This window comes from Zalophus californianus, chromosome 4 (genome assembly GCF_009762305.2).
Source record: "Zalophus californianus isolate mZalCal1 chromosome 4, mZalCal1.pri.v2, whole genome shotgun sequence".
Classification (NCBI taxonomy): Eukaryota; Metazoa; Chordata; class Mammalia; order Carnivora; family Otariidae; genus Zalophus; species Zalophus californianus.
The window spans coordinates 24,798,591-24,821,361 of record NC_045598.1 but is presented as its reverse complement, the minus strand read 5'-3'; the positions used below and the strand labels follow the sequence as shown (position 1 = coordinate 24,821,361).

Here is a 22,771-nt window from a genome sequence, read left to right as displayed (position 1 = left end):
GGCCGGGCCGGGCGGGCAGCGGGCCGGAGCGCGAGCGCCAGCAGTCGCCGAGCTCCGGAGCCGCGTCCCCCTGCGCCGCCCCGGGCCGGCCGGCCGGAGGAGCCGCCATGCGCCCCGGGCCGCCCCGCGCCGCGCTCCGCCTGTGGCTGGGCTGCGTCTGCCTCGCGCTCGTGCAGGCGGGTAAGGGGGCCCGGGCGGGGGGCGCAGGGGCGGGGGGCTCGGCGCGGGGCGGGCGGGCGGGCGGGAGTCCTCGGGCCCCTTCCTGCTCCCTGCCCTCCCAACCCGGCCCTGGCCTCTTCCCCACCTCTTGACTCCCAGGCCCGTCCTCCAGCCCCCGACCCCTGGCCCGCCACCCCAGCCTTGGGGGTGTAGGGTCTTGCGATCCCCAGCCCCCTCATCCCATGGCCCTGACCCCAGGCCTTTGCCTCAGGTGCCTGAGCTGAGCTTCCTTCTTTGGCCTGGGGAACAGTTGAGGACACCAGTCCCCCCACCTTGGGCCTCCCTGTCCCCAAAGCCCTGCAGGACAACTCTGCGGGTCAGAGCAGGATGGGGTCCCAGTTTGCTGAGCAAGTGTGAGGGGGATGGAGACTGGCACCCTAGAGCTCCGGGTGGGTGGGGTGGACCCCTGAGCCCTCGGCAGTCATGTTCTGGCCTGCCCCCAGCCCAGCCTCTCCTGGGGCTCTGTATCTGTCCCTTTGGCTTCTGGCGCCTCGCTCATCACTCCCTCTACCCATCTCTCTGTGGCTCAGTGTTTTCTCTCTCTCTCTCTCTCTCTCTCTCTGCTTCCTCTCTCCGTCTGTCTCTGATAGCCCACTTGTCTGTTTTCTGGTTCTGTGTCTGCCGCCACCTGTCTGTGTCCCTCTGTCTCTCTCTCCACCCATGGCTTTGTCGCCCCAGACCCAGCCCCTGGGGCCTCAGGTCCACTCCTGTGTGGGGCGAAGGGTGCTGCTCAGGGCCAGATCTTTCCCTCACCGTACTCGCCCCGTGGGAGATGTAGACACTGTGTGACTCCAGGGCCCCCTTCCGAGAGAGGTTCTTCCTGCCCTGATCCCCATCCCTGTCTCCCTCCCACTCCCTTCTCGACTGATCCCCTTTCACCCCCTTCCCACATGCAGAAGACCCTGCCTAGCCTGTACTCTTGACTCTCCCCTAAGAGAACCTGCTCTGAGTGACCCCCTCTTCCCCTGCCACCTCCCCACTTGCCTCTTGGGGCTGGCAGAGTGTGAAGAGGCTCCCGTAGACCCCTCCCCAGGCTACATTCTGTCTGCCTCACTGCGATACGGTGGTTCCTCTCCTGATGCTCACTCCCAGCCCAGGGCTCATCCTAGCCTGGCTCTTCTCAACCTCTGGGTCTTTCTCCTTCCCTCAAGGTCACTCACCTAACAGTGTGGTATTGTAGAAAGAGCACTGGACTGGGAGTCCTTTTGACTGCTTTTCATCAGACTAACTTTCAGCACCTGCAAACCTGGCCACCTCTGCTTCCTCTATGCCTGGCTCCCCACCTTTAACCACCCTTCCGTTAGATCTGGCCCTGGCCCAGGCCCATCAATTTTAGCTTGGAACCCTGATAGGGCCACTGTGACTTGTGGGGGCTCCCACCCTGGACAGGAGGAGCCTGGGCCTCTCAGGCCTCACTCTTGAACCGCTAATGGACTGAGACCCACGTGCCAACTCCATTGGACGCCTTGCTTTCTTCCTTCCCCCGCTGTGTGGCCTTCCCCAGGTTCCCACTTAGGAGACAGTGGGCCTGGGCCTCAGCAGGGGGTGCTCAGGCTCAGGTGCCTCCCCACCCCCAGATAGCCCCTCGGCCCCAGTGAATGTCACTGTCAGGCATCTCAAGGCCAACTCTGCGGTGGTGAGCTGGGACGTCCTGGAAGATGAAGTCGTCATCGGATTTGCCATCTCTCAGCAGGTAACCCTTGAAGGGCTGGGAGGGAAGGACACATCAAGATAGTAGCAGGGAGTGGGGAGGAGGGTGTATGGCTTGGAACGGGGACCCCAGAGGGGAATGGATCAATGAGGAGGGCTCTGGGGCCTTTGACTGGAAACTGGGAATCGAAAGTCTGGTTTTGATCTCACACAGACCTGAGTTCGGGACCCGGGGCAAGTTCTCACTGGAGAGACGGTCTCGGGCGACTTTTCTAACCTCTCCGCACCCACGCTGTCTCCCTCTCTGTAAAATGGAGCTAGCGATAGTCTTAGCCACCTGCAGAGATGAGGGGTGCGTGGGAAGCTTAAGTGTGTAAAGGCTTCAGCTCAGTAGCCGGGTGAGCCCTTGTCACGGCCAGAGAGAGGGGCCAAGCGGGATCCGTGGCTGGGCGCTACCAACAGCGGGCCTGGCGTTTGCCTCGGCAGAAGAAGGACGTGCGGATGCTGCGCTTCATCCAGGAGGTGAACACCACCACCCGCTCGTGCGCCCTCTGGGACCTGGAGGAGGACACCGAGTACATTGTGCACGTGCAGGCCATCTCCATTCAGGGCCAGAGTCCGGCCAGCGAGCCCGTGCTGTTCAAGACCCCTCGTGAGGCAGAGAAGATGGCGTCCAAGAACAAAGGCAGGCCTGGCACTGTTAGGGGGGGTTGGGAGGGGAAGGGGGGGAGTCAGGGCCAGAGCAGTGGGTGGCTCGAAGAAAGCAGCGGCCCCCGCTACCTCCCCGGACCCCCAGACCTGAGAGAGAGGAGGTCACCCTAGTCCCCGAGACAGTGGGGATATCAACTCTCAGCTTTGGGTCAAGCCCTGTGGCTGCTGCCCCAAGTAGCCATCAGCATGTTCTCAAATCTCTTTGTTAGGTGTCGGGGCACCTGTAGAGATAAGCACTTAAGATCTTGGGCCTGGCCCTAAAGGGGTGGCTGGGGACGAAAAGAACCTTGGACCCAGTGTCTCCCTCCCCGCAGATGAGGTGACCATGAAGGAGATGGGGAGGAGCCAACAGCTGCGGACCGGCGAGGTGCTGATCATCGTAGTGGTGCTGTTCATGTGGGCCGGTGAGTGCCTCCAGGTTCCTCCTCGCTTGGCCTCTGGGGAAGGGAGGCCCCTTTCCTCCCAGAAGTGGAGGCAGCTGAGAGGTGATGTGAGTAGTCTTGAAGTCCTGCTCTGGGGACCAGATGGGACCCATTCTCTAGCTTAGCTGTCACGAGAAACTTAGCGGATTGAGAGCTAGCTGCCTTGGAGGACCTGTTATTTGAGCCCTCGCCCTTCCCTCCCTTGGGAGTAGTTTGGGCTCCTGGGGCAGACACACCCAAAGCCCCTTTGCCTTCTGGCCATGGCTGTAGCAACCATGCCTCCTCTGGGGTGCTGGGCCTCCAGGTGCTTCGGGCTTCGGACACCCTCTTAACCTACTCCTGCTTCTAGCCCCAGTTCTGAGTCCGCCTCCATAAAATCTCCCCAGTCTGTCCATGAGCATATGGCACTGCTTGTCTCTCCCTGTAGCTCCTCTTAGATGAGGTCGTTGGGCTCATGTCTCTGCCTTTTCCCACTTGTCTGAGCTACTCGAGGATAAAGAACACATTTCATCTCGGTACTTAACTCAACCGGCATTTTCTGAATGGCCTCTCCGTTCCAGATAGTACTAGAGTCATGACTAAGAAGAGCCCGGGGCTTGCAGGAAGTGGCTCTAGGAGAAGCCAGACCCCTACATAACTATAATTCGGTGTTATGGGTGCCATGTATGGGGGCAGAGGGGAGGGAATTAATTCTAGGGCTTGCAGTAGAACTTAGGAAAAACACAGAGAGGCGGAAACATGGGATGGGAATTGAGCTTTGAGGGATGAATAGGAGTTCACCAGGCAGCCAAAAAAAGGAACAGGGTTCTGTTGACAGCATGTATAAGAAACAAATTCAGTTCAATCTGGCTCAGTGCAGCTATGATCCAAGAAAGAAAGTAGGAAGGGGGGCAGTGAAGGAAGGTGAGGCTATAAAGTAGGCTGGAGTCCATTTTGAGGGACTTGAACACCACGCCAAAGCTGTCTTAGTTTGGTGGTTGAGAGAGCAGGCTGTATTGTAGAAGCATTTGGAAAAAATATTTTGTAGGCACATCGAAAAACAGGCACTTGTAAAAAAAAAAAAAAAAAGGAAAAACAAAGGCTTGTACCAAAGAGGTTTCTGGTGCATTATCAGGCATGACACAGATAGTATTTACATAATCGTAACAATATAAACGTGGTGAACTAACCCAAGATTGTGATGTGATCTGTTAGGATGATGGGAAAGGAAGTGGGGGGAGATGTTAGCCTGTATCTACCATGGTGGAAAGTCAAAAGATAGGATCTAAAGCAGGTGGATCCGGAAATAGCACTATAAATAAAGCAGAGGTAAAAATGGAGAAGACACCTACCAGAATTGGAGTTGGCTTCCTTAATAGTATCTGGCTTTCAAAAACTATCACGTTCACGTATTAGTAGTTTGCTAACAATAAGCATTTAGCCGAGCGCAGACCCTGGAGTGCACACCCCGGCTCCCTGCACCGCGGGACCTTGAGTGGGTTCCTAGGCTGTCTACGTCGGTGCCCTCACTGCGACCTACAGGTGCCCTCCTAGCGCTCTGAGGACTCGGGGGCATCAGCCGTGCCGGGCTCAGCGGGCGTTACTGTTTCTATTTCCCTTCACTGGAAAAGAGAGCTGTCAGGGGTTTGACGAAGGGAAGCAGGGGACGCGGGGCAGAGGGTGGCTGGCGGGGGGCGGGCGAGGCAGGGGCCGTTGCTCAGCAGGTGCCAGTGGGAAGGAAGCGGGTGGGCGGGGCTGGAGCTCTGGCGTCTCACTGCTCTCCCTTGCCCTCCCCCGCCCCCCCCCCAGGCGTCATTGCTCTCTTCTGCCGCCAGTATGACATTATCAAGGACAATGAACCCAATAACAACAAGGAGAAAACCAAGAGCGCGTCAGAAACCAGCACACCAGAGCACCAAGGGGGAGGTCTCCTCCGCAGCAAGGTGAGGGCAGGTCTCGGGCCTGGGCGGGCGGCCCCTGGGCTGCAGCAGGGTCAGCGCGGGGCCGGGCGCGCCTGCAGCTGGGCAGAGCCAAGCTTGGCCACTGCCGGTGTGATGCAGGGGACACTGCACGTGGATTTTGGACCTTCTCCTATTGCCGGGTACCAGGGGCCAGTGGGGTTAAGAAAATGCTGCGAGTGGGGAGGGCAGAATGCTTGGTTGGTGTGGGACAGCACGGACAGGGGGTTCTGGGCTCATTTCGGCCCCTGCCGTGTTGTGTGACCTTGAGCAGGTGCTTCACCTCTTTGTACCTTCATTTCCTCTTCTGCAAAACAGATATGAAAACCTTGTCAGTGCTTGCTCTGAGCAGCTCAGAAGAGACGGTAGAGAAGTGGGAGGATCTCATGGTTCTGACGATGATTATCCAACAAACAAACATCTGGCCCTCTCTGCATTTCCTCTTCCCTCCCATCTCCTCACACCCCCTGGCTTATTGTCTTCTCTCTTGGCTTCTCTCTTTCTGGCGCATTTTCCTGAAGCCTCTTAGTAACCCCCATCTCCAGAAGCACGTCGACAGTGTCAGGGGCCGAGGCCGCGCTCAGAGACAGGTCTGCAGGATGGGAGAGAACCAGCTGGCGGGATGGCTCTGCTGGGGGTGGACCGGGGGCTGGGGGGACCCAGGGCCTGGCACCCAGTCTTGGCCGCTAAGTGAGTGAGGATGAAGGCTGGGTTTGAGAAGGCAGAGAGACGAGACACACAGGCAGGGCTCCTCCTTTCCTTCCATGTGGGACAAGAGCCTGGCTTTTAGGTGGCAGCCCTCCCTTCTCGTGTCCTCCCCCTGTTTCCAACCTTGCAAGAAGTCTATTCGATTAGCCCTGGCTGCTTCTCTCATTTTTTTCCTCCCAGTTTCCAAACAAGCCCTCGGTGAACATCATCGAAGCATGACTGCCTGTCTGCAGGGAGAAGGATTTCATTTTTCTTCTCTGCTGGTCTCCAGGTCCATGGGCACAGGGACAGGGAGGACCGTGGTGGGGGGGAGGCCCAGCTAGCTACACTGTTCTCCCTCTTCCCCATCCTAGTCTGGTGAAGGAGGCTGAACTACAAACCCAAATTCTGCAAAAAAATAAACAAGCCACAAAACTAAAAGGCCTGGCCCCATTCTGGAAAAGGCAAAGCTGCATGAGACACAGCCTTCTTTCTGCCTCCTCGCCTCTCCTGGACTGGCTTCCTCTTCGAGAAAATGCACAAAGCTCTTGGGAGATGACAAGCACCTAGACTGACTCCAGCGGTGTCTTTCAGACCTAGAGCCATCAGGGAAGCCATGGGGCAGGCGCATGGCTGCCAGCAAGCCTTTTCTGGATCCAGCTATCAAGGACTTGTTTGCTGTGTGATGCACAATTCGGCGAGTGTGTAAGATGTTCTGTTTTGTCTCTTTGGAAAACACGACTGAAGGGCTTCACTCCAGAGGGCAGAGGAATTCCCCGAGCTGATTGCCTGCAGCCTCTATCTTCTTTGGCCCTTATCTGACTGTAACATCGTTAGTCTGGCGTCTTAAGAAGACGAAGTGGGAAAGAGACCTGGGAGGTGCTGGCCCCATTTTTTTTAGGAAGAGTCTCTTGGAGTTGGAACAATGCTGGCTCACACAACTGAAAAGGTATGTCCACGTGGGACATCCTGGGGGCTGCTGAGTCACCTGCTCTGGAGTGGAAGCTGCTGGAAGGCAGGCCTGAGCCATTACTGTGGACAGTCAGAGCAGCCCTGGCCTCTGGGGTCTCCATATCTCACCATCTCATCCAGGGTTCTGTGAAAGCTACCCAGGGTCCTCATGTCCTTCCCTAGAGCCTGAGTGGTGTGAGGTAACAGGTCTCTCTCTCCACTGCCCCTTTCTGGTAAACAAAACAAAACAAAACAAAACAAAATGGTGCTTGATAAGGGAAAGCAGACTCTTCCCTGGGACTGACAAGTTACGGCTGCTGAATGCCTGCAGGGGAAGAGATGGGCCTTGGCGCCTTCCGTTGGTGGTGAATGACGGGCATGTGGGAGGACTGCGCCTAGCACAAGCCTGGCACACAGTAGGCGCTCAGTGAATACCTGTTGAACTGAACGTTAAGAGCAAGTGCCCCCCCCCTCCCCCCCACCAGCCAGAGAGCTGAAAGCCATCACCCAATGACCGCCCCTTCCTTCCGGTCTACAAGAGCTCTCCCGGCTAGGTCAGCCACCACTCTGCTTGGCCCGGTGTGGCAGCACAGGAAGGGAGGAGAGACAGGGTAAAAGGCAGATGTCAGCAATACTAAGGGCTTCCTCATGGAAGGGCATGAGGCTCCACTCATTGTCTTGTGACTTCCATCCCTGCTGAATGGGGCTGCAAGGCCAAGGCTCCTTAGGGGAGAGGTCCTTACCTCTGATCCAGTTAGAGCAATAACCTCTTTTTAAATGTAAAATAAAAGACAAATGAAAAGGCACATCCTTGTCTTCTGGTAAATGCCCAAATGTTACCCTCTTTTTCCGGCAACTGGCAGCAAGTCAGGATGTGTGGAGGAGGGAGTCCGTTCTCTCTCTCCATTTTGGCCTGCAGCTTCTTAGGGACATGCCTGCCAGCCAAGCTGGAGTTGGAAGGGAAATCTCGAACAGATGGGGGTGCACGTGTAGGAGGAGAAAATAGCTCCTCCATCTTCCTATTACTGAGGCCCCCAAACCCAAGCTTGAGCTGCCTTGCTGCACAGGTACGCAGGCTGGTGCTCAGTTTTTAGAAGGAAGGGTTCTCCCCTCTGGGCGGGGCTGGGTGTTTTCCCTGACCAGAGGAATGCAGTCGTAGCTTCTCCCCAGGGTGGGGAGGGAAGGAAGGAGGAACTGCAGAAGCTGCCTGCTGCCTCTCAGTAGTCCCAGCCTGCTGTTTGGGGCGGTTAAAGGAACATCATTAGGATCCCAACAGCAGGCTGAAAGGTGGAGTAAGGATGTCATGAGCCAGTGAGCAAACCAGTGAATGCGACACCTCGAACACTCCTGTCCAGAGCCAGCAAGAGCTGGAGAGAAAAGGTCAGGTGAGGGGGACTTAGGGCACACTGTTATGGACGGTTCCAAGAGGAGGAGAGCAAGTCTTAAAGGCTGGGTGGGATCGTGGAAATCTGTTGGCACCCAGAACTCTAAACCACACCTGAACAGAGGTACTTGCCAGGCTCCGTGTCCTGTGCGCCTGTCTAGTGCCACGTGGCGCAGAAGCCCCTAAGTCAGCACCAGGTACGTACAGACGGCTGTGGGGGCCAGGGATTTAGCAGTGCCTGTAGTACTTCCGCTGAGGGTATGAGGGGGACGGGAGAGGAATGAACACTCCAGTTTAGGTAAACCCCATTCCCTGTAGTTACCTCCCTAAACCCGCAAGTTCTACAACTGAGCTATTCTTGGACCAGCCATCATGCCCAGAACCCTACAGCTATGACTTGAGACGGGGTCCCCTCTTCACCACATAGACCCGCAGATTCCTCACAGCTTGGGACGGGTGTAGGCAAGTTCTTGGAGACTGAGAGGCCTGACCTGCAGGCCACGCGGGGCCTGTGGGAGAATGCCAGGGGAGAGGTGAGGCTTTCTTGTCACCGAGTGACCCCTCAGACCAGCTACTTCTCTGGGGGGTGGTTTCCTTATTTGTCAAGAACAAAGGGGTACGAACAGGGTCCCAGAGCCCACCTGACACCTGGAGTAGGAGCCAGGGGGCTTCCTCCCAGGAACAAGAGGGAAGCCCCAGGGTCTGGAAGAGGAAGAAGGACGGTGTTTCTGTGGGGCAGGAGTCCTTCCCTCTTTCTGATCCTTAACAACCCAGGCTCTTCAGGGTAGCGTCCTCCAGAATCCACTTTTTAGATCTCTAATTCAGCTCTTTATAAAAATATGTAGTATCGTACCACTCCAGTCATGTGACGTTTTAGATTGCTATGTTATTTCTCACCCTCTTTAAACCTATTTGAGTTTTTGGGTTTTGCTTTTAAGTGGCCTCCAAGAACGAATTGCTTCCATAAATGGTTAACACCCCCTGGCTCCAGCCCCGCCAAATATTCCCAAAATATTATACAATATTCTCAAGCCCTCGTCACTTGAAGCTAAGTCAAAGGAGATCCTCATATACAAATAGTTCCTTAGTGATAATAATGATTGAGGACTACCACATGGAGTGTTTTACAGGTTGTCCAAAAGATTACATTCCACCCCCTTCTCAACGGGTGTTGGGGAAGGTCAGATTTTCTGTCTGTGGCATGTTCCAGTTGTCACTGGAGGAGGACAGGTGGGGAGGATTGACAAGGCAGGAGCTTGTTCATTAAGGAATTCCACCACTGACCAGCTGATACTTCCTGTGACAAGTGGAAATTTTTTTCCTGACAGGTGCTCTGACATACAAAGCAAGCATACCCTAGAACCAGCTTAGGAATAATTGTTTTCTCTTAGAAAAGCAGGACAACACAAAGAAAAGCAGGGAACTCTTTCTAGTTTTAGGTGGTTGGGGTTTTTTTCTTCCTGTAAAAGCTCCAAACAGGCTAGAGAATGACCCTATTGTTTTGAGAGAAGGTCCATTTCTCCTCCTCCTCACTTTTCCATAACATAAAACTAAAGGTAAGGAACACCACCACTTCAGGAGAATGCAGCCTCGTCTCTGAGACCTTTAATGTCTGTAGTAATGCGTTGCTAAAAAGGAAATAAGCAACTACTGGACCAAGGATCTACACCTGACAGAAACAAAATGGATATGTATAGGTCAAGAGTACCTCAGAGTGAGACAGCATCAAATAGCTGAGTATTTAGCAAATCTATATTGAAGCTTTTGCCTGGACTATAGAATATCCATTAGACAAAACTTACGTAAGAGCAAGCCCAAGAGCCTGTCCACAAACATGTCGCTACTTATTTTCTCAGCATGACTTGAGATTTTAAAAGCTTTGGCTAATACAGGTGACAAGCTTTTATTGCCGTTATCCTGTCTCCTGGGTAAGTTTAAGAAGCTCAGGTTCACAAAAGGGTTCTAAGGAACGCCGTGTCCCCCACATCTACCCACACTTATTCCACCTTGATTCCAGGTTCCAGGAGCAGTCAGTTTTTGGAGAAGCTGGGTTAAGAACTACCATCAGTTTTGTACGATCAGTTCTGGTTTCCCATATCCCTTTCAAAGGGAGAATGCCCTGGGATAACTCAGCTTCTTCTTTAATCAGCACCAGCTCAGGAGAGGCAGAGAGAGGTCCCTGCACAGCCATGGGAAGGAACGGAAGGCAGTGCTTGTCTGATCGGGCTGAGCAGGCTCCTCCTCTGCAAAAACAGCAGCACAGTGGTATTTCAGGCTTTCCCTATGTCAGGCTCCTGACATGCACTACATGTAGCTGCAAATCCCAATCAATTTCAACATTTCTTACCTGCTGGAAGGCCTTTCTCAACACTGTAATTTACCCTCAAAAGAATACGGAGCGTGGACCCTTGGCTCCCCAGTACCACACTCTACTAACTGCCACCCCCGCCCAGACCCCACTAACCTGCCTACGCAAAAGAGGAAGGAACCCTCCTTCAAAGCCTGCAACAGACGGCCACAGTACATATGCCATGACAAGAACTTTTATTTCTCTTTAATGACATTAAACACAACTGCTACAAGGCAAAAAACATGATAAAGAGGAGGCACCAAACTTCGGTTTCGTAATTGATCCCGACATCTCAAGTCCATCAGGCCTGCACGAGATGCAAAGCTATAGGTTATTGCAGGCTCTTATAAGTAAACTATGTAAAGAGCACGTTTTTACTCTTTGTCAAGACCCCTGTGGTGAGAACGTAGTCACAAACGAAGAAAGCTAGGTAGGCAGTTAAATGCACATAACCCTTACTCAAATAAAACACAGCAAGAACTCACGAAATACTAGACTGAGAACCGAACACCAAGTATGAGATATGAAGCTTTAAAAACATATTAAAACTCCAGATTTTACCTACTACCATCTTTAAGGCAAACATGCCTGGTAATGAGTTTTCTTTGGCTTTGTTTTTTTCCTTCTTAAAGAATACCATGTTAACCGCTAGAGAACAGTTCTCTCCTCCCCCAGTCCAACAGATTTAATTAAGCTGCTAACGCTTTGGAAAAACAGAATTATTTGAGCAAAGAGGAAATGTGATTGTCACATTTTCTAGTTAACCCGTCACTCATTTGGCAAAGGCCATGCTGCCATTACACATTCAGACTTAAACCCTCCTTTACCAGGAATGTGGGAAGATGAGCCTAAGCAAAATGCTGTCCCTTCACTCCTTGGGTTCATGGCAACTAGACAGCCACAGTGCTAATTATTCCAGCTACAATTAATTTTTATTATGCTATGGTTCCAAAGGTAGATGTCTGCTTATCTTACTCCATCATGCTAATTCAGGGAAACCTGGAGAAGTGACTAATGTAGTAAATGTCCATTATGCCAAGTGAAATAACAGATTTTGACTCTTGCCTTTGAACAGAACTTCTTGGCATTTGGTCCCAGAATCTAAACCAAATGTCCAAGGAAGAGAATTCTCACCTAGATGAAAACAGTAAACACCTCAGGACATCCATCTAAGTTGATTGGTGGCCTGAATGACCAAACCTTTCCTTCAGTTTCTAAAGCAGGGTAGGGTGTTTAAGATGGGTTTCTCACGTACAAAGGTGGGGCTGATGAAAACACAAAACCAGACGAAGGCAGTTAGCCCAGTATCACAGGCCGTGCTATGGCAACTATGTCCAGCCTTCATGGAGGGTGAATAGCACGAATGCGGGATGGCAAAACCTCCCAACAACTGTCTAGAGCCGTCTGTAAAGAATAGCGAACTCCTCAGACATCCTTCAGGATGGCTGCACAAAGTCTGTCAACTTAATTTAGAATACCAAACCTTTAGATCAGGTAATGCTTTTGTACACAGGCTTAATCACAACTACATTAGACCCACATTAGCAGTTTTGTCCAACTGTGTATCAGAGGTTTAACCAAATGAGATGGTAACATCTGGAAGCTAAAGGCACCTCTTGTTAACTAATAATGGAGACAAAAAAGTGCCTCTCCAAAGTCTCTGATAGGATGGAGCTCACTGACTAACACATCAACTCGTACTTGAAGTTGGAGTTAAGCAGATGAAACTGAAGACCAACTCACACCTCAGTAGCACTGGCTTTCTGGCCTGTCCCGGAGGTAAGACTCTGGGTGGGAAGCTCTTTAGTACAGAGAGCAGGGACGCTGTTCTTAGGAGGCATATCTAGGTCTAACAGGATACAGGAACACACCAATAGAACCTAAGGAGCATAATGGTCACTGGGGAAAAAAGAAGGAAAATCCTTGAGAAAAGGCAGAGAAGATAATTGGTCACAAGACCACAAATCGACAAGCGTCAGTCAGCAGTCTTCCGTCAGAGTTAAGATGTGTAAGATTTGTAAACCTATTGTGCAAAACATATTTAATGAAGGGGGGGGGCAAAAAAATAAATAAATAAAGGCAGCTAGTAAGTACAAAAAGGAGAGATTTACACTTTTAATGTGTCCTTTCCACAGGATTTTTGTCCTGCTCCATCGTACTTCAAATGTCCTGGATTACCAACTTTAAAATACTGACAAGTACTCAAGAGATTCAAATAAAAATGTACAAGGGGTTGTTAAAAGTGACTTATATCCACTTATAAGTCATCAGCAATAATTAACACTGGCTTACAGCCTGGTAATCTCTTCCTTACAGGAGATTAAAAGATGATTCTCTTTTGGGCACCAGAAGTAGACTTCACCTCTGTGAGGAGGTGGGTGTTTTGCTTGAGCCTAGGTATTCTGGCTTAATGCAGGCTTTCAAGAAGTGGCCACCTTCGATTTAAATAAAAAAAATTAAAACGTAACAGTGCTTAAACTTACATGCACACAGACAAACAAGAAGGACCTTATACAAAAAAATTTCAAGTCAGCAATGGAAAGTTCCAAAAGGTGACAAGTTCTTTAAATAAAAATCTTGTGAAAAATAAAATTCAAAATCTACAAAGCACAAAAGAGCAGAAGATGAGATTCTGCTCTGAACAGGACCCTGGATAGGGACCTTCACTGCTGATGGGATGAGACAAATGGACTTGATGGGAAGTCTGGGAGACGCTGGAACCGATGGTGGCTTCGCCTGTTCCTGTCGACCCACTGAGTCAGACTGTATCTCTGCAGACGTTTCTGTCGGAACCGAGCAGCGTAGTTTCTATCACGAGAGAAGGAAAATAAAAACAGGAAAGATGAGGGTTTCAGCTGGAATGGCTATTTGTACACAAAAAAATGGCCTAGGCAACTACTTTAAGAATATCTTTACTTTTGGGCACCTGGGTGGCTCAGTCAGTTAAGCGTCTGCCTTCAGTTCAGGTCATGATCCCAGGGTCCTGGGATCGAGCCCTGTATCGAGCTCCCTGCTGAGCAGGGAGTCTGCTTCTCCCTTTACCCTTCCCCCTGCTTGTGCTCTCTGTCATGCTCTCTCAAATAAATTTTTTTAAAAATCCTTAAAAAAAAAGTATCTTTACTTTTGGATATCAGATATTAATTTTACATTTCAATCCTCACAATTTTAGAAATTATTTATACTATTTTATTTATGTGAAAGTCACAATGTAAGCGCTATTTCCTTCCAACTCCAAAGCCAGTTGCCAAAGAGGAATTATGGTGATATGTGCCATATACACGAATGTTAAGAAAACCCTAATATATAACGTATAATAATGTTTCAGTAGGAAAAAATATTTTCTCCCTCAAGAAACATTTAAAACAGGATCTATATCTCATTGGTTGCATCAGACCTGTACCTCCAACAGGACCTCACTGTCTGACACAGCTCAAGGTTGCTCAGGACACAGCAGTTAAAATTAGAATAAAATTCCCAGAGAAGGTAAGTCACCATGTGAGTATCACACTGCAAGTTTAGAGACTGAATAATTAATAGCACGGACTCAAAGTAAAGTTTCTTGAGCTTCTCCTTTAATTACCCCCAGTCCTTTAGGCTGGGGTTCTGAATAAGACCCTCTGAGATAATTTGATCTCATTCTCAACTCCAGCTGTTCCTAATAACCACCTGGGAAGCTTTTTAAAGGTAAAGATTCTTGCCCCCAAACCCTGACTTAATGACTTAGAATCCCTTGAGGCAGGACCTGGACATCTGTATTTTTAGCTATCTCCGCAGGTGACTGTCAGTAGCCAGAGTTGAAAATAACTGTAACATTTTATGATATTTATCTAGCCCTATATGCAAGTACTTGCTGAATTCTTTAAATATGTCACCTCATTTAATGTGAATAACAATCCTATCAGAAAAGCACTCTCATTAATATCTTGTAGAGGTAAGGAAACTGAGTCTCAAGTTAAATAACTTGTCCAAGGTCATAAAGTGGGGTTAAGTAGAAGAGCCTGGATTTGAATTCACACCTATCTCCAGAATTCATCTAATAACCATCATACTGCCCTGTCTGAGATCTGCTATGATTTGGCAACTATAGGGGAAACACTGAGTATAAAGGCCCTGAGGTGGGAGCATGTGTGACATATTCGAAAAATAGCGAGCCAGTGTGACTAGTGCAGAATGAGCAAGGGGAAGAGTAATAGATGAGGTCGGTGAGCTAACCATGTCAGCCCAAGCCATGGTCCTTATAGGGGATTGTGGAGATGGGAAGCCACTGGAAAATTCTGAGCAAAGAAGAGAATCTGAATCTCTTTGGCTGCTGAGTTGAGAACTGCAGGGAGACCATTTAGGAGACTTGCAACAGTCCAAGTGAAAATGATGAGAAATGGTCAGGTTATGGATATATTTTGTATGTAGAGCTTATGGGATTTGCTAATGGGCTGAATATGGGGTGAGAAAAGAACCAAAGATGACTCCAAGGTTTCTCAGTAACTGGATCAAAGTAACTGAATAAATCTGTAAAACCACACTACATCAAGAATCCAGAAGATCCAGAATAGAAAGGCCCTTTGACATCAATTAGTCCAACATATTAGTTTTAGCGATGTGAGGACCAGAGAAGTGGCATGACTTGATCAAAATCATATAGCTAAGTTATAAACTGCAAAGCTAGTACTGGACGCCCTGTTTCCTGAATTTCAGCTCAGTTCTTATTCCCTTATACTCTACTGTTTCTTTTCCCACCTCTGGAATTAAACAACAATTATACCCCAACTCCCCGCAACATTCCTCCTACAGCCAAATTTTCCTCCTCCTCCTCCTCCTCATCACCCACTCACCTCATGGTGAGGTCCGAAGGATGCTGCCATTTTGGGTTCTGCATATGATAAACTTGACCCGTCAGGGCATACAGTTCCCCTGAGGCACCTGTGACACAGAGGGATCGTGGTTAGGAAGCAGCTCAGTGAACTCGCCCATGTCAGCCTATGTCAAAGCATGTGCTTTCAGGGAAAGAGAAAACAGGCACTGGTCCTAATACTATGATTATCACAAGCAGTCAGCACAAAAACTGTAAGCCAGAGAGGGGAGCTTGCTCGCAGATGATGATGATGATGATGATGAAGCAATAATGACAGCCACCATTCATTCATTCAACACTTATTAGCTCCTACAATGAGTGAGGAACTTTAGTGATCTCTAGAATATGGTGGTAGACAAGACGCTGTACCTGTGCTCAATTAAGTTTATATAGGAGACAGGCGATTCCAAAACTTGTGGTAAGTGAAGTGACAGGAGAAACACAGGCTGCTGTGTAAGCACAGAGACTGGAAGGTGGGGGTTTGAGAAAGCCCTCTCCAGGGTAAGTAAACCAGAAGCAGGAATCAAAAGGATGTCTAGAAGTTAGTGAGGTAAAGAGGGGTGGGGGTGCGGGTATCCAAGAGAAATAGCTAATATAAAGGCCCAGAGTTCCAAGACAGCAAAATACATTCAAGAAACAAGAGAAGTTGAGAATAGAAGGCAGATGGGGGCTTTTTGCTAACAAGAAAAATTGTTGGAGGCAATTTCTCAAACACCTGGGAGCCTGGCAAGGTGCTATGCACTTTATATACTATCTTACCTAATTCTTTTTTTTTTTTTTTAAAGATTTTATTTATTTTTGTGAGAGACAATGAGAGACAGAGAGCACAAGAGGGAAGAGGGTCAGAGGGAGAAGCAGACTCCCCGCTGAGCAGGGAGCCCGATATGGGACTCGATCCCGGGACTCCAGGATCATGACCCGAGCTGAAGGCAGTCGCTCAACCAACTGAGCCACCCAGGCGCCCTATCTTACCTAATTCTTAAAAAAAAAAAAAAAAAAATCTCATATGGAGATAGTTGTTATTAACATCGTTTTGGAAAGGGGAAACTGGCTCAGGGAGGTGGACTCGCCTTAAATGCTCAATCTCAAAACTGGCTCCTGTCTGACTCCATACTTTTGCCACCATCTGATAATGCTAATTTTGCACTTAAGGGCTGAGACTTAGGTTGAAGCTTGCAAAAACAGAAATTATGATTAGAGAAAACAAAATAATTTCCCTAGACCAGTGATTCTCAAATTTCAACATGCATCATAATCAGTGGAAGTATTATAAAACAGATTACTGGGTCCCAGCCCCAGAGTTTCTGATTCTGTAGGTCTCCGGTGGTACCTGAGAATTTGCAAATCTAATAAATGCCCAAGTGATGTTGATGCTGCTGGCCTGGGAACCACACTTTGATTGAAAACCACTGCCCTAGACCGCAGAGACTTTTCTTTCAGCTAGCTCACACACTTCCCATTATTTTCTCCACTATGCTCTCAGAAACCAAAAGCAGTTGAACTAGGGTACAGACCATCTTTTCAAGTTCTGGTAAAAGATATTTACTTAACTTTTAGGACCAATCTAATTTATTGGAAGCCTCAAGAAGTTGAGCTTTGTAGAGAAAGTATATACTTTGAAGTTAGGCAGACTTAAATTAAAATTCTAATCCAGCCACTAACTAGCTCTGTGACCTGGGCAAATCATTTCACTTCTTCTAGGCCCACTTGATTCATCTATGAAATACAGACAATAATACTATCTAGCATGAAGCTGAACATTAGGAACACAGTACATAAAAGACTTAGCATAGTGCCTGACACAAAGCTGTTGTGCAGTATGTGCCTGCTATTGTGATTATGGTGTTAGAGCCATAGGTCTATGTTAGTTTGCAAAGACTCTTTGAATCATGTGACAATCAATCACCTCTCTGTAAGGAAAAATGTTTATGAAGTGGATCAGTCTACACATAAACTATGACATGTTTTATAACACTCAGCAGAAATTCTCTAACCATAACGAGATGATACTCTTCAGGAAAAATTTATAGATTCATTACAAGCTTCTGTGCAGTTAAAATAAAAAAGTACAACCAAGGGTAAAAGAAGACAATTGACAAAATGAAAAATACATTTGAAACATATCTGGCAAAGTTTTAATGTCCTCACTCTACAGGAGTAATCTCCTCATAAACAAAAGAGGTCAAAGGACATGAATAGGCAATTCACAAAAGTAAGACAAATGATCAATAAACATAATGAAAAGATGTTCAATCTCACTAATATGGGAAGAAAACATATTAATCTCACTTCTTGAGAAGGAAATATAAATCAGAAAAGAATTTCTCCTTTAAGAAGGGAAGTAGCTTTAGATTAGAAAATCCCTTGCCTGCTGGATGTCTTAAGTTAAAATCAAAGGTCTCAAATCAGATTGCCTTTCCCATATCCTACATTCACATCACTAGCACCCCAATCGTTCTAGGCCTGCAAAAAAACATTTTAGTGAGGGGGAAAAACCAGCTTTGTAGGACTTTCAAGATATGTTTCTCCTGCCAAAGCATCACTAAAGGAGGGCTGGCATGACACAGATACTGTGGTATCCGATCTCAGAATGGAACAAGATTATCTGTAGACCATGTCCTTCAGCTCACTCATCTCTCACCAGCTAGATCCTGATGATGGAGGCTGGAGATACACTACAAAGAAACCTATTCACTTTAAACTCAAAGGAGAAAAAAAAACTGGTCGATTAAGCCCAAGGAGGCTTCAAGTATTCAACTGCTAGGAGTCATAATCTAGCAGAAGCAACTTACATATAGCACTTACCGTGTTATCAGACATTGTCCTTTGAGCTTTACATATATTAACTCATTTGTTCATTGTTATAGTAATCCTATGAGGTATTTTCCCCATTTCACAGATGAAGAAACAGAGGCACAGAGAAACAATCTGCCCAAGGTCACACAGTTAGTAACAGAGACTGAATTCTAACAATATAATACCATCAAGTTGAATTTCCTTAAAAATTTTTCTGGGACTGACATTTCTTAGTGGGGATTAGAAAGCAAGAATCATAGCACAATATGTCTCTTGTATACCCAATTGGTACCTCGCACAGTGCTGAGTAAACAGGGCTCAATAATCAGGTCTCAGCTCATGCACCAAGAAATGTTAGTTTTCCTTAGCACTAAGAACTTACTGATGGACTACAGTAACCTTTTATGATAAGACTTAATGATCTAGAGATAATGGGAGCTACATTTATTAAGCATTAATTATGCGCCAGGCACTTTGCTAACTGCTTTGCATTCACCCTATCATCTAATCCTAACCACCACATGAGGCAAATACCATGATCCCCATTTTATTCAAGATTAAACTGAAGCTTAGAAGATACTCATCTAGCATCTAGTAAATGGGAAAGCCAGGATTCAAACCCAGGTGGAGCTAATAATCCAAAAACCTTATTTCAGCTCACAGCTCCTATCTCTTCTGCCAAATTTAGAGATGTGAACAAGAATGGAAATGTTTGAATTTTCTCTTCACAGTCTCTAACAGATGGGCTTTCTTGGACCAACAATCAGTACCATGGGTATACTTTAAGTTGTGGCTAAAAGGTGGCGAAGACTGTCCTTTGTTTTGTGCCTAAGAATGAAAGAGAAAAAAAACCTTAACATTGCAGGAATGAGATAAGCAATTCATCTAAACCTTAATCTATAAATACGTAGCTGACTAGTTTTGGGGACAATCCAGTCTAATAACTGTCCTTAATAAGTTAGGTCAATCAATTGTTAAAAAGGAGGAGGAATGGAAGATGCTGAATGCCTGCTAGCCAATGGCCCTTCGGACAAGTTTTATATGTCACCATACTTTGTACATGCCCCTGTTTAATTAAGTGTGGCACATGACCCACGAACAGAGAATCTCTCAGCTGGCTAATGACCTAAGAGCTGGCCTGGCACCAACATTAAGTGAATCAATCAGATACTCTCCTTCGGAACGTGACTGTGAGCTTTAGTAATGAGAATGAGAGAGAAGAGCACGCAGGCAGGGCTCCAGAAGAGAACAGACACACATGCGACAGCTAACAGAGAGCAGCAGAAGCACTGGTCAGAGAAGGATTAGAAGTATGAGAATCACTAACTCGGCAGGGAAACCTGAACAGGGAACAAAGGCACCCATTTCTGAGGGTGCATGAGGCCTGGATCTATGGCTGATTCTTTTTGCTACAAGAACCGGCTGTGTTGTCTAATCTTCTGTAAATCCTTAAACTCAGTTACTTAAAGGCAATCACAAAGTCTCTATTCCTTGCAATCAAAAAAATACCTAATACAGGGGAGGGGATGAAGAGGGAAAGAAAGAAAAAAACGTGCTATAGGGGTGCAGGCTACTGCTTTTATAAATACATTAATAAAATAGGAATAAAAAGGAAAAAAGATTAAGTGGAAAATAAGAATGCAAATGTGTCACCTCTAGGTCAACAAAACTGCGATGATCTAGTGCAAATCTTGACTGATTTTCCTTGCAGACAGGGCAAAAGACAAAAGAAAGAAATAGACATTATTATATATATATTATATAACTCATTTTTGAAGTGATGTATTAGATGGGGGCTATTGAGTGACACATAAATGTCCTCAACAGTAATGCCAAATGCAGAAGCAGAATGTACATAACCATTGTTGCTTGTGATCTCCTTTAACAAGCAGAGACTTCTAAGCATGATGAATGGGCTTACCTCCCATTCTACTAAGCAACTAGAAACTGGGCAAAATATATGAAACAACTGTTTTCAGACTGCTCAGAATCGTGATTCCTGAGAGAAGGGAAATAACTGAGGCGAACCTGCAAACTTAGGAGTCTCTGAGTCTATAACTTTTCAAAATAAAAAGTTTAAAATGAAGGCAAAACAAACACTTTGTAAATAAAACAAAAGCAGAGAGACTTCATTGCCAGCAGACTTGCACTATAAGAAATTAAAAATTCATCAGGAAAAAGGAAAATAACAGATGGAGAAGAATCAAGGGCACTGAAAAATGGTAAATATGTGAGTAAATATAAGACTTTTCCTCATTTAAAAAAAGTCTTTAAAAGATAATTGTTTAATGTGTTAAAGGGTTAAACATATACGTATATGTAAAATGTATAAAAATAATAGCATAAAAAACAGAATGGAGGGGCACCTGGCTGGCTCAGTCAGAAGAGCACTCGACTCTTGATCTTGGGGTCATGAGTTCGAGTCCCACACTGAGTGTAGAGATTAAATAAATAAACTTAAAAAAAAACAGAATGGAGATTTTGAAGTGTACTGTTATTAGGGCCTTATATTATATGTTAAGTGGTGTATTATTTGAAGGTAGACTGGTAGGTTAAAGATCCATATTGTAAACAACAGAATCACACTTCTCAAGGTGTGTTCAAGAGTCCCTGGGAGTCCCTCCACACCCTTCTGAGGCTTTACAAGGTCAAAATTATTTTCACAACAACACTAAGATGTTATTTGTCCTTTCCACTTGCATTCTCTCAAGTGTACCATGAAATTCTCGAGAGGCTATATGACGACAGAGTACAGAACCACAAATGAGGATCTAGCAGGCTTCTGTTAAGCCAGGAATTAAAAGAGATTTGCAAAAATGTAAATCAATGCCATTCTTCTCCCTAAATTTTTTATTTTGTTTTAAAGAAGTTATTTTTAGGGGCAGCTGGGTGGTTCAGTCAGTTAAGCGTTGGACTCTTGATCTCGGCTCAGGTCATGATCTCAGGTTTGTGAGGCAGAGCCCTGTGTCGGGCTCTGTACTGGGCATGAAGCCTGCTTAGGATTCTCTCTCCCACTCCCTCTGCTCCTCCCCTCCTCTAAAAAAAAAAGTTATTTTTAGTGGCGCCTGGCTGGATCAGTCAGTGGAGCCTGCCACTCTTGATCTCTGGGTTGTGAGTTCAAGCCCCATGTTGCATGTAGAGATTACTTTTTTTAAAAAAGTTATTTTTATAAACTGGGTGGCTCAGATGGTTGGGCGTCTGCCTTCAGCTCGGGTCATGATCCCAGGGTCCTGGGATCAAGTCCCGCATCGGGCTCCCTGCTCCTTGGGAGCCTGCTTCTCCCTCTGCTTCTCTCTCTCTCTCCCTCTGTCTCTCATGAATAAATAAATAAAATCTTAAAAAAAAGTTATTTTTAATAAAAACATATTATTTATGTTAATGTGCAATAAGTTTATTTTTTAAAATATTAATAAATATTTAAATAATTTTTCAGTTCTAACTTTTAATATGATTGAGTATAGATAGATGTAACCCATACAAACAAAACTTTGGGGTCCTGAATTTCTAGGAGTGTAAATGGGTCCTGAGACCAAAAGCTTTGAGAACTACTACCCTAGAACAACCACTAAAAATAAAACAGAGGTATAGGTAATAAATCAAGCATGGAGATAAAATGGAATACTAAAAAATACTTTAAAAAAAGGCCAGGAAAAGATGAAAGAAGACACAAAGAACAGATAAACAAATAGAAAACAAGTAATAAGATGGTAGATTTAAAACCAGCCATACTGACTGGACTAACACTCAAATTAAAAGACTGAAATTGGGGGCACCTGGGTGGCTCAGTCGTTAAGCGTCTGCCTTTGGCTCAGGTCATGACCCCGCGGTCCTGGGATCGAGCCCCACATCGGGCTCCCTGCTCGGCGGGAAGCCTGCTTCTCCCTCTCCCACTCCCCCTGCTTGTGTTCCCTCTCTCGCTGTGTCTCTCTCTCTCTCTGTCAAATAAATAAATAAAATCTTAAAAAAGAAAAAAGACTGAAATTGTAAGGCTGGAAAAAAGAAAAGCTAGACTCACTATATAGTGCTTATAAGACATCCACTTTAATTTTTTTTTTAGAGAAGGAGGCGGGAGGGGCAAAGGGAGAGAGAGAGAGAGAAAATCTCAAGCAGACTCCAAACCCAGCACCTGCGCGAGATGAGAGGCTCCATCTCACAATCCTGAGATCATGACCTCAGCTGAAATCACAGGTCTCACATTTATCCAACTGAGCCACCCAGGCGCCCCAAGACATCCACTTTAGAACACAAAGATATGAACAGATTAAAAGGAAAAGATTTAAAAAAAATGTATAATGCACACAGTAGTGAAAAGGAGGCTGTAATGGCTACATAAATATGAAACAAAGTAGACTTCTAAACAGAATATTACTAAGAATGTTAATACTGAATGCTACTAAGATTAAAAAAAATGTTCATAATGATAAAAGGGGTCAATTTATCAAGAGGATATAATATTCCTAAAAGTGTATGCCTCCAATACCAGAGTTTCAAAATACAAGAGGCAAAAACTGACAGAAGTGAAAGGAGAAACAGGAAAATCCACAATTAGAGTGGAGATATGAACACTCCTCTTTTAGTCAGAAAATCTGTAAGGATATAGAATTGAACACCACTAGCAACCTACAAAACCTCGCTGAAATGTATAGAACACTCCACTAACATCAGAATATACACTTTCAAGTGCACATAGAACATTCACCAAACAGACCATATGCTGGTCTATAAAAATAAGTCTCAGTATATTTAAAAGAATTGAACTCATACCGAAAATATTCTCTGACCACAACAGAATTAAGCTAGAAGTAACAGGAAGAT

At 46.6% G+C, this 22,771-nt stretch overlaps 2 protein-coding genes across 16 annotated transcripts in view; one reads left to right on the top strand and one right to left on the bottom strand.

Moving 5' to 3' along the window:
- The first annotated feature begins 31 nt into the window (after positions 1-31).
- On the top strand, positions 32-7,385 carry FNDC5 (fibronectin type III domain containing 5). Of its 5 annotated transcripts, none has more exons than XR_003517653.2 (7): positions 32-180; positions 1,797-1,912; positions 2,356-2,554; positions 2,895-2,984; positions 4,791-4,924; positions 5,828-5,918; positions 6,001-7,385. XR_003517653.2 is itself a non-coding variant. In XM_027581331.2 (6 exons), the coding sequence occupies exons 1-6, from the start codon at positions 108-110 to the stop codon at positions 6,016-6,018; spliced, it is 630 nt and encodes a 209-aa protein (XP_027437132.1). In that variant the 5' UTR covers positions 32-107; the 3' UTR covers positions 6,019-7,385. The 5 variants fall into 5 exon arrangements, 3 of the variants coding, with proteins under 3 accessions (XP_027437132.1, XP_027437119.1, XP_027437143.1); XR_003517656.2 differs by having other exon boundaries at positions 5,258-5,918; XM_027581331.2 differs by lacking the exon at positions 5,828-5,918.
- A 3,114-nt stretch (positions 7,386-10,499) lies between these two features.
- LOC113923401 (S100P binding protein) overlaps positions 10,500-22,771 on the bottom strand; it is a 47,272-nt gene continuing 35,000 nt past the window's right edge. For 8 of the 11 annotated variants that reach the window (XM_027596118.2, XM_027596062.2, XM_027596127.2 and 5 more), the window contains 2 exons: positions 15,141-15,228; positions 10,500-13,119 (listed from right to left, as the gene is read on the bottom strand). In XM_027596118.2, the coding sequence (XP_027451919.2) occupies positions 12,975-13,119; positions 15,141-15,228 (233 nt within the window). In that variant the 3' untranslated portion in view covers positions 10,500-12,974. Of the gene's footprint in view, positions 13,120-15,140; positions 15,229-19,609; positions 19,661-22,771 lie in introns of all 11 variants that reach the window. The other 3 variants (XR_003520324.2, XR_003520322.2, XR_003520325.2) reach the window with 2 other exon arrangements.